Source organism: Polypterus senegalus, chromosome 2, assembly GCF_016835505.1.
Source record: "Polypterus senegalus isolate Bchr_013 chromosome 2, ASM1683550v1, whole genome shotgun sequence".
In the NCBI taxonomy this organism is placed as follows: domain Eukaryota; kingdom Metazoa; phylum Chordata; class Cladistia; order Polypteriformes; family Polypteridae; genus Polypterus; species Polypterus senegalus.
In genome coordinates this window covers 31104003-31117901 of record NC_053155.1, presented here as the reverse complement: position 1 = coordinate 31117901, position 13899 = coordinate 31104003, and the positions used below count along the sequence as shown (strand labels likewise).

Sequence of the window (13899 nt, the reverse complement as noted above, 5' to 3'; positions counted from 1 at the left end):
GGACCTAACACCACCTCACACGGTGACCGAGCTACAGGCTATGGACGTATATATGTATGCAAGTAGGATTCAGTTAGCGTTGGGAACCCGTGTACCACATTTCTTGAAGATGGCCGCATAAGTAACAAAGACTGTTGAAAAGTTCAATATGGCGGCCGACAGCGGTGTCATACCAACAAAATAAGTACCAAATTTCAGCCTTCTACCTACACGGGAAGTTGGAGAATTAGTGACGTTGGAAAGTTCAATATGGCGGCTGACAGTGGCGTCATACCACCGAAATAAGTATGTACATTGGTTTCGGTTAGCGCAGGGAAGCCGCCTACCAAATTTCGTGAAGATTGGGCCATGAATAAGAAAGTTCAATATGGCGGACGTTGTTGACCGTTACGTGTAGAATTTCGAAATGAAACCTGCTTAACTTTTGTAAGTAAGCTGTAAGGAATGGGCCTGCCAAATTTTAGCCTTCTACCTACATGAGAAGTTGGAGAATTAGTGATGAGTCAGTGAGGGCTTTGCCTTTTATTAGTATAGATACTAGCACAGAACGTTCATTGATGATATATATATATACTGCTCAAAAGAATTAAAGGAACACTTTTTAATCAGAGTATAGCATAAAGTCAATGAAACTTATTGGATATTAATCTGGTCAGTTAAGTAGCAGAGGGAGTTGTTAATCAGTTTCAGCTGCTGTGGTGTTAATGAAATTAACAACAGATGCACTAGAGGAGCAACAATGAGATGACCCCCAAAACAGGAATATTTAACAGGTAGAGGCCACTGACATTTTTCCCTCCTCATCTTTTCTGACTGTTTCTTCACTAGTTTTGCATTTGGCTACAGTCAGTGTCACTATTGGTAGCATGAGGCGATACCTGGACCCTACAGACGTTGCACAGGTAGTCCAACTTCTCCAGGATGGCACATCAATACGTGTCATTGCCAGAAGGTTTGCTGTGTCTCCCTGCACAGTCTCAAGGGCATGGAGGAGATTCTAGGAGACAAGCAGTTACTCTAGGAGAGCTAGAGAGGGCCATAGAAGGTCCATAACCCATCAGCAGGACCAGTATCTGCTCCTTTGGGCAAGGAGGAACAGGATGAGCACTGCCAGAGCCCTACAAAATGACCTCCAGCAGGCCACTGGTGTGAATGTCTCTGACCAAACAACCAGAAAGACTTCATGAGGGTGACCCAAGGGCCCCATGTCCTCTAATGAGCCCTGAGCTCACTGCCCAGCAGCATGCAGCTCGATTGGCATTTGCCATAGAATACCAGAATTGGCAGATGCACCACTGGTGCCCTGTGCTTTTTACAGATGAGAGCAGGTTCACCCTGAGCACGTGACAGAAGTGAAAGGGTCTGGAGAAGCCATGGAGAACATTATGCTGCCTGTAACATCATTCAGCATGAGCAGTTTGGTGGTGGGTTAATGATTGTCTGGGGAGGCATATCCATGGAGGGTCACACAGACCGCTACAGGCTTGACAAAGGCACCTTGGCTGCCATTAGGTATCAGGATGAAATCCTTGGACCCATTGTCAGACCCTATGCTGGTACAGTGGCTCCTGGTGCACGACAATTCCTGGCCTCATGTGGTGAGAGTATGCAGGCAGTTCCTGGAGGATGAAGGAATTGATACCATTGACTGGCCACCACACTTTCCTGACCTAAATCCAATAGAACACCTCTGGGACATTATGTTTTGGTCCATCCAATGCCACCAGGTTGCACCTCAGACTGTCCAGGAGCTCAGTGATGCCCTGGTCCAGATCTGGGAGGAGATCCCCCACAACACCATCTATCATCTCATTAGAAGCATGCACCGATGTTGTCAGGCATGTATACAAGAACACAGGGGCCATACAAAGTGCTGCCTACAAATTTGAGTTGCTGCAATTAAATTTTGGCAAAATGGACTAGCCTGCCACATAATTTTTTCACTCTGATTTTTGGGGCGTCTTTGAATTCAGGGCTCTGTAGGTTGATCATTTTCATTTCCATCAAACGATGTGGCATCCTTTCGTTCCTAACACATTACCCAGTCTATATCAGTATAGATATCCAGGAGGATTTCTTTTTCCCATTGAGATCTGATGTGTTTTCAAAGTGTTCCTTTAATTTTTTTGAGCAGTTTATATAGCACAGGTGTAACCTGATCATTTTTTATTAAACAAATTATGTAGGCATACTGTTGGGTGACCATAAAACCATCATACTCAACATTTGGGAGGATGAACCAGAAGAGAAATATATATAAGAGATATTTATTCTGACCAAAACCTGGAATACTAGTCAAATTTCTTGGCAAAGCTGGTACCCTACCACATCTACAGGTGGAGAAAAAAAATAGATTCACATTAAAAAGTCAAGCTTTTTGTTTTTTTTTTTAAAATCTAAATTCACATTTAAATTCATTGACCTCACACATATAGAATTTTTCCAAGTTCTATTTGGTTCTGGAGATATTTAGTGGCTCAAATCTGGCAATGTGTTTGACTAGAATAACTGAAGTGTGCATGGAACATTGACATAACAGTGGAATAACCGTCTACAAATACCTAAAGAAACAAAATGCAATTTAGTCATCTCAGACAATTAAACACTGCAATTTATTTACGATATGTTGCATAGCATAGATGTGGTAGGGTGCCAGCTTTGCCAGTAAATTTGACTAGTATGCCAGGATTTGGTCAGAATAAATATCTCTTATATATATTTCTCTTTTGGTTCGTCCTTCTTGAACTTCAAAACCGGTCCCGCCCACACGGTATTTCTCGATTCCTATTCGTCCGCTTCCAAACCTTCCCCACGCTGCCAGCGGTCTCCCATACACCCTCACACCGCTTTTCTCGATTCCTATTCCTCCTTCGGACTACTGCGTTCCTTCCTCTTCAAAACCGGTCCCGCCCATACACAGCCGACACGGCATTTCTCGATTCCTATTCATCCTCTTCCAAACCCTTCCTCACGCTGCCTGCGGCCTCCCATACACCTTGCTATTTTCGTTATATTGCAACGGTTGTTTCCTAAGCCTTTGTTATAAAATGAACAACAGTACCTTCTCTGTGGATGGGTTTTTAAACAACATCATCTCTACTCCGGGATCCGGCAACTGCCTGTTCCTATCAGTGGGTTATTTCTTAACACAAACAGTTCATGAAGGCAATGCACCATTTTCCATTCCTATTCTTACACTGCCAAACGCTATGGCGGATGTCGACTATCTAGTCAGGAATATTTTTGTTTAAAAGTGCAAGTTTTTAACTACAAACTTTCCAAAAATCACTACTATTCAGTATTTTCCATATCAGACTTTGAGTGATTTGTTAACTTCAGCTTAGTTTCTAGGTTATTCAGTAGCCCTTACTTGACCTTAATTGCCAGGTAACACTAGGAATTTCTCTCAGTATTACATCCAAAAACTAACAAGATACACTACTGGTTTAAAGGTTTAGAACACCGTTTTTTTTCCCCCAGACTTAATCCGTTGATATGCAATAAATGACCTAAAATGGCAAAAAGGTTAGCCATTTAAATTTAAAGTTTAGGTTAGCAAAAACTAAAAAAAAGAAATATCAGAATATTACAAAACGGGCCTTCTTCAAGGAACAGCTAATAGGTTACAACCTACAAATGTTATGTAGCAACTACATTAAGCCTTGCAAGCTGAAGTAAACAATTTGCTCATATGTCCCAGCTTCTGTTGATTACTTAAAAAAATTCTGTGCCTGACTTAAAGCAGAACTGGAACAGAACGTTACTACACCCCTTCTGAAGTACTACTTAGGCAATATTCCAGTGATAATGGCAAGAAAGAGGCAATTAACAAATGAAATGAGGCTTAGCATTATTAGGGCTCATTTATACTTCACGCGACGCATGCTGCAGCGGATGCTCCTGCTACACAAGCGTTGTAGTGTTTATACTTGCGCACGTTCTTTACGTAAATCTGGAGGAATCCACCAGGTGGCAGTGCGAGATATTATCGCGGTGAGAACATGTTCGGCTTCTCTGTGTTGTGAATTGCCTAAAACACCTATTAAATTCCGATAACACCTTACCGCAATATCTCTGAAAAGGATGTTTATTAATTAAATCCATAAATCCAGGGATGCATGTGTCCATTCCAGCAAGCATTGGGCACAAGTGAGAAACAGTCCCTTGACGAGGCCTCAGCTCATCGCAAGGTGAATACAAACACACACATACACTAGCGTCATTTTAGCGGCACCAAATCCCCAAATCTGCATATCTTTGGAAGGAAACCGGAGCACAGTGTGGAATACAAGCACGAAATACCAGCAACATAACTCCCTGCGAGACAGCAGTGCTATCGCTCCGCCATCGTGACACCCCCATGTGTGTAATTATTCCCCCATGTGTGTATTTATTAACAGTATTCATTATTTAAACGAAATTATATGTAAAATGTAACATACACATTTTAATGCATTTCATCATGAAAGTGATATCAAGTATAAATCTAAAAATTCTAAATGTGCAGAGAGAGTTGGAATATCATACATTTAATTTGTTCTGTTTGGCGATCTATTGCTGCTTTCCGCTGCTGAAGCAAAATGCCGACATACAGATGCATTCGTGGTGCTTTTATATTCAAGCGTCACATATTCCCAATCGTAATGACACGATACATTTTAAAAGTCTCACATACCATCTTTTGTGCCATCTATTTTTTATTGTTTTACTTTACCTGCTGTCAGGTCCAAGAAGCTCGTAGCGATTAAAAACTGGGAATACGTTTACGATCGTCTGCTTTAATGATAAAGGAAACTACGAGGTTAAAGTGGACATTTCGAGATTAAAGCCGAAATTTCCACTTTAATCACAAAATACAAGTTTTCACCGTGTCCTTTATTTTTTTCTCAGTGGCTCAAATATAACGCTATACATTATGTTGCTGTTAAGTTGCAAAAATTAAAACATAAAAAAGACATATATAAATGACACGATACATTTTAAAAGTCTCACATACCATCTTTTGTGCCGTCTATTTTTTTTTTTGCAACTTCACATCGGCTACATAATGTATAGCGCTGTATTTGAGCCATTCATCAAACAGCAAAGTGCGCACATCGATCCCCGAAGAATCTCCATAGAGGCTTCCTGTCACATGTAGATAGTAAACAGAGACTCTGACGTCACGTTCCGACTTTTAGCACACTGCGCCCCCCGACTTTTTGCTGGTAGTGCATCTCGCGCACGCGTCGCGTTAATTTCTGAGGACCTGCTCAGAGGGCGCGTGAAATGAACGCTGGGAACGCGTGGCAGCCATGATGCGGACGCGTATGCGTTCTGAGCGTGAAGTATAAATGAGCCCTTACCCTTAGCAGTGTGGGCCTTTCATTTAGAGAAATTGCAAAATATAAATAAATAAAAAAATCAAAGTGTCAGTAAGTACAGTAGTGTCCTACACAATCCAAAGGTAAATGGAAACTGAAAAACTCCGATAGGAAAACCAAAGTCTCAATCCAATCAAAAGACAAGTTTCTGAGTTCCCCAGCTTGTGTGATCAGGCACCTTACAGCACGAGGAGGAGACTGTGTGCTGCGGGTTTGACAAGTCAAGTGGCAGGAAGAAAGCCATTCCTTAACAGACAAAATATGGCGTTAAAATACTGGCTGTGGACTACTGCATACTAGAAGAAAGTCGTATGATCTCGATGAATCAAAATTTGAAAATTTCAGTTCATTACGGGTGTTTGTACATCACAGAGTTGGTGAAAGGGTGGTTCCACAGTGAGTGACATCAACTGTCTAACATGGAGAAGGTAGTGTGATGGTCTTCTGAATCAAAAGGGTTACCACAGTTTTGTTGTTATATCAGCAAAAGGTGGGTACTTTTGGATTCGATTTTTGGGTCATCATATTGTACACTTCATGATTCCTTGAGTTATTTTTATTTGCTATTGTTATTTGTTCTATGCCTTGATTTCATGAAACAAACTGCGTGCACTTCCATAAAGACTGAGGTGTTCTAAAACTTTTGACTGGTTGTATACATAGAATTAAACACCACTATATACGTGACACCATCACTGTATTTTTTTTTTTTTTAACTCCGTGCTTACTGCATATAAAGTAGAACTGAATTCCTGCCTAGTAATACACAAGGTAAGGTCTAAAAAAATGAATACTGCAATTTACACTGAATAGAAGAAAACAGAAATTAGGAAAAGACGGAGATGAATCAAACTGTTTAACTGTAGTGAATGCAGTAGGAAATAAACTGTTTTTGTGTCTAGTTAGTTCTTGCCATTAGTGACCAGTAATGCTTCCTTGATGATAATAACTGAATGAGATGCTTGCCCAAGTGAGTGCAGTCTTTAATTTTATTTCCAGCACCTTCCCTGACACGTGATGTATACAGAAGCTAAATGATGTCCAGTTTCACACCCACAGTCTTTTCTGCTTTCCAAATAACATGTTGTAGTCTGTTTCAAGTGAGCACAAGCGCTGCCATACCAGACTGTTATGGAGAAAGTAAGGATGCTTTCAATGATGACTCTGTAAAACTGAACCAGCAGTGATTGAGACAGGTTAAACTTTTTTTTTTAAGTTGATGGAGAAAAAAACAAAAAACAAAAACACTTCAGAGATTTTTCATAAGACCAGTTATGTTTTCATTCTAGATGAAACTGTGAGGGGTAGCTGTGCCAAGAAATTTAAATGACTACACCCTGATGACAGTGGCATCATTTATAATTATATTAAAATATTATATTCAGAGGGAAGATGTGGAAGAGGTGCAGAGCTACAAGTACCTTGGCGTTCACATAAACTGGACTGGTCTGAAAACACAATGGTGCTGTACACAAAGAGCCAGTGCAGACTGTACTTGCTAAAGGAGACTCAAGTCTTTTGATATATGCAGTAAAAAGCTGGAAATGTTCTATTGGTCCGTAGCAGCCAAAATGGTGCTCTACACTGCCGCTCCTGGGGAAGCAACTTGAGCTCAAAAGATGCACAATGTCTGAACAAACGTATCAGGAAAGTCAGCTCAATCACAGGGATAACCCTGGAGAATTGATGGTGACAAAACTGGATGCCATCCTGAAAAATCCTCTCCATCCCATCCAGGAAGTGCTCTCTTGGAGCAGCTTTAACCACAGGTTCAATCCACCATGGATTCCTAAGAATCGCCTCTGGGGGATATTTTCTGCTCACTGCTATAAGGTAATTCAGAGGGTGAGCTCAAGTTGGAGGGTTGGGAGACAAAGTCAGAGAGGAGAGATTGGGTTGGTCTGGACATGTGCAGAGGACAGATGCTGGGTATATTAGGAGAAGAGCTGCCAGGGAAGAGGAAAAGAGGAAAGTCTAAGAGAAGGTTTATGGATGTGGTGAGAGAGAATATGCAGGTGATGGGTGTAAAAGAACAAGATGCTGAGGACAGAAAGATATGGAAGAAGATAATCCGAGGTGGCAACCCCTAATGTGAGCAGCCGAAAGAAGACGACGACTGCTATCTGGTAATTCGACATTTTCTCTCGACGTACTACTAAGTTTATTTTTAAATTTTTGCACAATATACATTTATTAATCGACTATATTTGTCCTGCGGGTCCTTATCCTTGTTTTGTTTCTGCTGCTGTATGCATCCGAATTTCCTCTTGGAATTGATAATTAAGTTTACATAACCCAATAACTCGGGGGAGTAGCAGGTGAAGAGTGTCTCCTAAAATTCACAATTATTTGTACTAAAAATCTACATTCCTGCATAAGGAAATGACGAAAACGTCAGCTAAATGAAAGCAAAGACAATGTTCATCAAAAGGCCAAATCCCGGCAGCTCCTGCCTTTTCACCAGTACTTGTTCACTTATGCCGGCGCATATCTAAATAAGCAAGTTGGCATGGTGGCCTAAGTAAACTGCGTTTCTGTGCTGTAACCTCACATTATGGGCCGGATTAGTTTAATCGGAATTGCCAAAGCACTAATCTCATGCTGGGAGCTAAGTGGCCAAATCGAGCTGGACCACGGCAGTAAGCACCGCTGCCCTATTCGTTATTGAAGTGACACGATTTCGTATTGCGTTGACTCCAAACTCAAGGGACACAACCCTTCATTATTACATAACAGTTTCGTTTTTGGTAACAAGACGTCACAAAATGTGCACCCATATTCTAAAAAACTAAACTGGACCGAATATTGGCTCTCTCTTTTCCCCGATATAGTGTTTAGAGATACCGCCGTCTCCTTTACCTAACTACTCGTGCAGTTGCTGCTCCTGCTGAAGCGCGGTCACTCATGCAAAGTTCAAACAAGCGCGAAATGGCGCGTCTAGCCAGTTGTGATAACCAAAACGATCAATACTTTTAAACTGTCGAAGTCCTCTGGTAAACGTTCAATTTTATACGCACGCTGTCGATGCTACGGTTCGGGGCCTGTCTGTCAAACCAACACCCGTACAGCAGCACGTTTTGACGAGGAGTTTAACTTACCGTTTTCGGTGACGGAGAAACACCCTGCACCGAGGCTATGTACCGGTCCACATCGGCCTTACTTCGTCGCATCTCTCTTTTCTTCTAGATGTGTTTAGTGAAAAGGTTCATTCAATACCATTGATATGTAGTCATAAATTTTTTTAAATTTAATAAGACTCCCGTGTTTATTAAGTACGGCCGTTTTTAAGGGCACCTCCGTACTGCGTCATCCATGCCTTCTTCTGTCTAAGGACGATATTGTTGTCACTCAGATATCTCCTGCGTTCTGATTGGTTACAAGAAAAGCGTCGGCAATGACTCGAAGTTTGAATACACGCGAGACGAGTAAGAGCAGAGGCGGGCTTTTGGAGGAGAGGCGGACCGGCTGACGTAGGTGTTCGTAGAAGAGCTCGCCTGCGTCAGGGCCTTAGATGGCAGACTTCCAATACAGCTTCTGCGTGGAGGTAGAAAGTTATCTCTAATTTAGCTTGTAATATTGTCCGAGACTGTTTTTTTTACCACTTTATAAAGACAGGCATATTTGACCATTTATTTAGATAAAAATTAACCCTTTTCATACTCAGTTGGGACTGTTGTGATGCTCTCCTTGCTTAAAATTGATTTGCGCGTATATACTTGAATTATTTCACAGCCTTATTTTGACGTTTAAGAGCCTTTTAATATGAGCAATCAAGTAGTACTAGGGTCTTGAACCGTGTTAGCCATTATGGATGTAATGAGAAGGCAAGCAAAATAACAACTTTTTTTGGCCAACTAAAAATATTAAAATATGCAAACTTTCGAGGCAACTCAGGCCCCTTCTTCAGGCAAGATGTAATCAATCTGACAAGATGTAATTCGTGACAAAAATTATATTGGTTTGTTCGATTAACTGAAAGGAACAAAGGCAGTACATCCCGGAATTGCCGCTATGTTTACAGTTTTTTTTCACAGTTGCTTTGTATCAGGTCTCTAATGACCCTTTTAAGTTGTCAAAACAACGTGAATTTTTCCACAATATGTAATTACTTGTTAGTCAGTCAGTCATTGTCTAACCTGCTTCGTCCTGAAAAGGATCGTGGTAGGGTGCTAAAGCCCATCCTAGCTGGCATAGGGTGCAAGGCAGGAACAAACCCTGGACAGGGTGCCAGTCCATCACAGGGTACACACACATACCAGGGGAAATTTAATACCACCAGTGTACCTAAACTGCACATCTCTGGACTGTGGAAGGAAGCTTGAGTACCCAGAGGAAAGTCATGCAGACAGGTGCATAACATAATCACATTTCTCTCTCTCTTTCTTTCTTTTTTTTTTTTTTTATACAAATTGCACATGCTTTAGTACATATGAATAAATCATGGGTATAATTGTCCAGAGTTTGAATAGTTATCAGTTGCATTTGTTTTTGTGATCTAAATAGTCTATGTTACTTTTCAGTTGAACAGTTTTAGACTTTAAAATGTGTCAGAATTTTCTCATTGTGTAAGTTATTACTTACACAAAAGTCCATCCAGCTGTCAAAATCTGTCAATCCTATGTTTCTTTTATTGCAGCGACTTGGAGTTGTTGTAATGTCTCATAAAGTGATAAATTGATCCTTAGCTGAAACCTGAACTTCGCTAACAAAATAGAAGGTTCTCATATCTTAGATCAATCAGTGACATTTTCTGTCAAGTTAGCTCACAGGTGGGATTCATGAGTATGAGTATTGTGAAACATGTCTCTACAGAGATTGGACTTCAGCAGACCCCCGTGAGCCTTAGTTAGGATATAGCGGGTTGGATAGTGGATGGGTGGATGTCTACAGAGATTGAGTGCAACTGTATTTGTATACATTCTGAACTTAGAGGACCTGCTCAGGTAAATATCAGGCAACGATTAAGAGGAGGAACGATAATTGTGGCGGTGGTGTGAGGGCAAAACTGTAAAATATTATTTTTTCTCCAGCCGTCTGGAGTTTGTTTTGTTTTTTCTGTCCCCCCTGGCCATTGAACCTTACTCTTATTCGATGTTAATTAATGTTGATTTATTTTGTTTTATAATTGTGTCTTTCATTTTTCTATTCTTTAATATGTAAAGCAATTTGAGCTACTGTTTGTATGAAAATGTGCTATATAAATAAATGTTGTTGTTGTAAAATAGAGGAAGAGGTAGAAGAGTGCAAAGGCACAGAGCTGTCCCAAATGAAAGACAGGCCACTCTTGTGGACCATGTCATTAACGTGGCCTTACAATAGCATAGTCTGGTTTCTTGGTGCAGTCTAGCGCAGGGGTGGGCAAAGTCATTCCTAGAGGGCGGGTTTTGGTTCCAACCCAGGTACTTAATAAGAAGCACTTATTGCTTAAGTAACACTTCTGCTTTATTTTATTTGTCTTGCTTGTTAAGATTTTGAACGCTTATTGCTTATTTTAGTTTTAAACAGCTATATTCTCAGTTTTTAATTGCCCCTTATTAGCAATAATGCAAATGATAAAAGAAACCAGCATCTCTCCATTTAACTTGTTTCCATTTACACCTGTGTGTATTTATCATGCACTACTGGATTTAATTAAATACTTGAAAGGAAAGTGAAGAGAGAAAAGTGAAGGACTGAGAATTACTCCTCCATTTTAGACTTCAAATCATCTGGATGATATCCTTAGCAAGGACAAAAAAATCTAGGATATGAGAATGACCTGACATGGCAGAGTTAAAGCACTAACAAGCAATAATATTAAATTATTGGCAAGGATTGTTTTCTAATTAAGCAACTGGTTTGGAACAAAAACCTGCAGCCACTGCGGCCCTCCAGGACTGAGTTTGCCCACCACTGGTCTAGTGTAAACCAGTCTACGGTGTCTTCCGTCATCCAAACATTCCACAGGGAAAATGGGTATCTAACAGTATCATTTAATACTGTAGATCTTGATGCTATTCCACTTTCAATAATTTAGTAACTTAAAGCTACAGTAATGTAATGCATATTTGAAAGACACTCAGTAAGAAATTCATGTAGAACACAGTAGGGTATGTGCAATGTGTTCATTTTGTAAATCCCAGAGTATAGAATAAGATGACAATATCATGTTGGTGGCAGAACAGTCTTTTTAATACTTCAGCAAAAACAATAAAGCAACATGGTTATAGAAAATAATGGTATCAAACTTTGAGAGATCTTTATTAGTCTCAGTTCAACAGACAGTGTTGAAGAGACATCAGCTAACAATTTAGCAGCTCTGTTTGAAAGGAACTGTGTTAGAGTAAAGGAGCTGCAATACCAGAATGTACAGGTAAAACATAAATATGGGCTTTGTACGAGGGGGAGTCAAAGTTAGAAAATGGGATTTATTAGAAAATAGAACGAACCTTAACAAAACTGATAATGTCATTTCTCAGTGTTGTCTCCACCCTTCTCAATGCACTTGCGCCGCCTGCCTTGGAAGTGCCTGGATTCCAGCAGAATAAAAGGTTTCGACTTGTCCTCGCAACCACTCGTGCACTCGAGTTAATGTTGGACTCTGCATGCTGAGGTGTTCTACGGTCATTAGTGCAAGTTACTGTGACTTGCTGGAGACCAATGTGAAGCCTGCTATTCGATCCAAGCGGCAGGGACTGCTGTCTCAAGGAGTCCTTTTGCTGCAAGACAATGCCCGCTGCCATACTGCTAAGAACACCAAGGCTTGTCTGGAGAAACTGAAGTTTGAGGTATTGCCTTATTCGCCAGAGTTGGCACTGTGTGATTTCCACCTTTTTGGACTGCTAAAAAAAACATCTGGGTGGTCATCGATTCAAGACAGATGACGATGTGAAGAAAGTGGTGCATGAGTGGCTGTGAAGACAAGATAAAACCTCTTATTCTGCTGGAATCCAGGCACCTCCAGGCAGGTGGCGCAAGTGCATTGAGAAGGATGGAGACTACATTGTGAAATGACATTATCAGTTTTGCTAAGGTTCATTTCATTTTCTGATAAATCCCATTTTCTAAGTTTAGCTTGACTTCCCCCTCGTACTTGTATTAGAGGATAACACATTTACTTTACTATATGATTTTATGGTAAAACTGATTTTTTTGTTATTTATTGGTATAACAGACACCCAATGTGAGTGGAAAAATGTACAACAAGATTGTTTGGAATTAGATGATGAGGTACACATTTCCAGAATCCACAGTCATACTGACAAAACAGGTAATCATGCTGACCACCATGGTTCTACACCAGTGGTCTCCAATTGTTTTTGCACCATGGACCGGTTTTATGTAATACACTTTTCCATGAACCAGCCATCCCTTGTGCATAATAAGTACAACTCACCATAATGCATTTTCAGTGGGAGCCCTAAGCTTGTTTCCCTGCAATTAGATGGTTCCATCTAGGGATGATGGGAGACAGTCTCACCTGAAGAGTGTTTCGTGTGTCTAGACTACTCCATAATTTCATTTTGGTTGCTGTCACTGCAGAAAGCCTGACTTCACAAAGATAGAATGTTGGAAATGGAAGCAGGGTTTTTAGTGCTTTTCTGGTGATCTGGATATTCTGCCTTGATTTTAATCCAGACGTGTGCAGAGTTGAAGTTGTCTCAAACACACTTTTAAGGCCACCATTATTTGCAGTCTCAAGCAGTTGATTTTCTTCCAGCACTGAAAAAAGGTCTATTCATCTGACGTTCACAAATGGGTTGTTGATCCATTCCTTCCCAGTCCATGGGACTTTTGCAGTCAGGAAGTAACGCTCAAACCAGAATGAAGGCCCATGCTCAGTCTCTTCCAATATTCCTGCTAATGTTTGAAACATGTCAGATAACTCTATGTTCACTTACCGTTCCCATAGTTTCAGTTTGGCTTTGGATGCAGTTACTTTACAGTATCTGCCAACTTTAAGACAATTGTCATTCTCTCCTGAAGTGACAGATTGAGTTAATTGAGCAGGTTGAATGTGTTGCACAAGTTATGCAAGTTTTGTGATCCATTATCTGTTACTGAAATATGCTGCCAGTGGTGACGATTTTTCTAAAAGAAATCTCTGGAATAACTCTCATAACTCAAAACAATATGGCCAGCAATCTACCTTTAGAAAGCTAACTAACTTCTGTGTATAAGAGAATACGTTTGTGCTCTGTGTCCATCTCCTCACAAAGCTACTCAAACAGACACAAGTTTAGAGCACATACTATGATGTCATTAATAACTTTAATGACATCAAAACGCTGTTAAGTTTAGGTGACATTTTTCGGCTAGCCAGCATTGCCTGTGAATGACACAGTGCATGGTCTCGCGTTCAGGTGCAGCCTCCTTGACCCGAGTAGTGAAACCAGAAAGCCGTCCAGTCATGGCAACAGCTCTGTTCTGTGCATTCACCAACACAAAAGGACCAATTCAGTTTTCCTGATATGTAATCATTCAAAGGCTTGAATAATTTTGCAACTGTGATGATGGTTGGCAATGATAATGCACATAACATATCCTGATGCACATA

At 40.6% G+C, this 13899-nt stretch overlaps 1 protein-coding gene across 3 annotated transcripts in view; it reads right to left on the bottom strand.

Annotated features, from left to right (window-relative positions):
• The window catches only part of ranbp2 (RAN binding protein 2), a 91090-nt gene extending 82418 nt beyond the window's left edge, over window positions 1-8672 (bottom strand). For all 3 annotated transcript variants that reach the window (XM_039743534.1, XM_039743536.1, XM_039743535.1), the window contains exon 1: window positions 8462-8672. In XM_039743534.1, the coding sequence (XP_039599468.1) occupies window positions 8462-8533 (72 nt within the window). In that variant the 5' untranslated portion in view covers window positions 8534-8672. The remainder of the gene's footprint in view (window positions 1-8461) is intronic.
• Between the last annotated feature and the right edge of the window lie 5227 nt (window positions 8673-13899).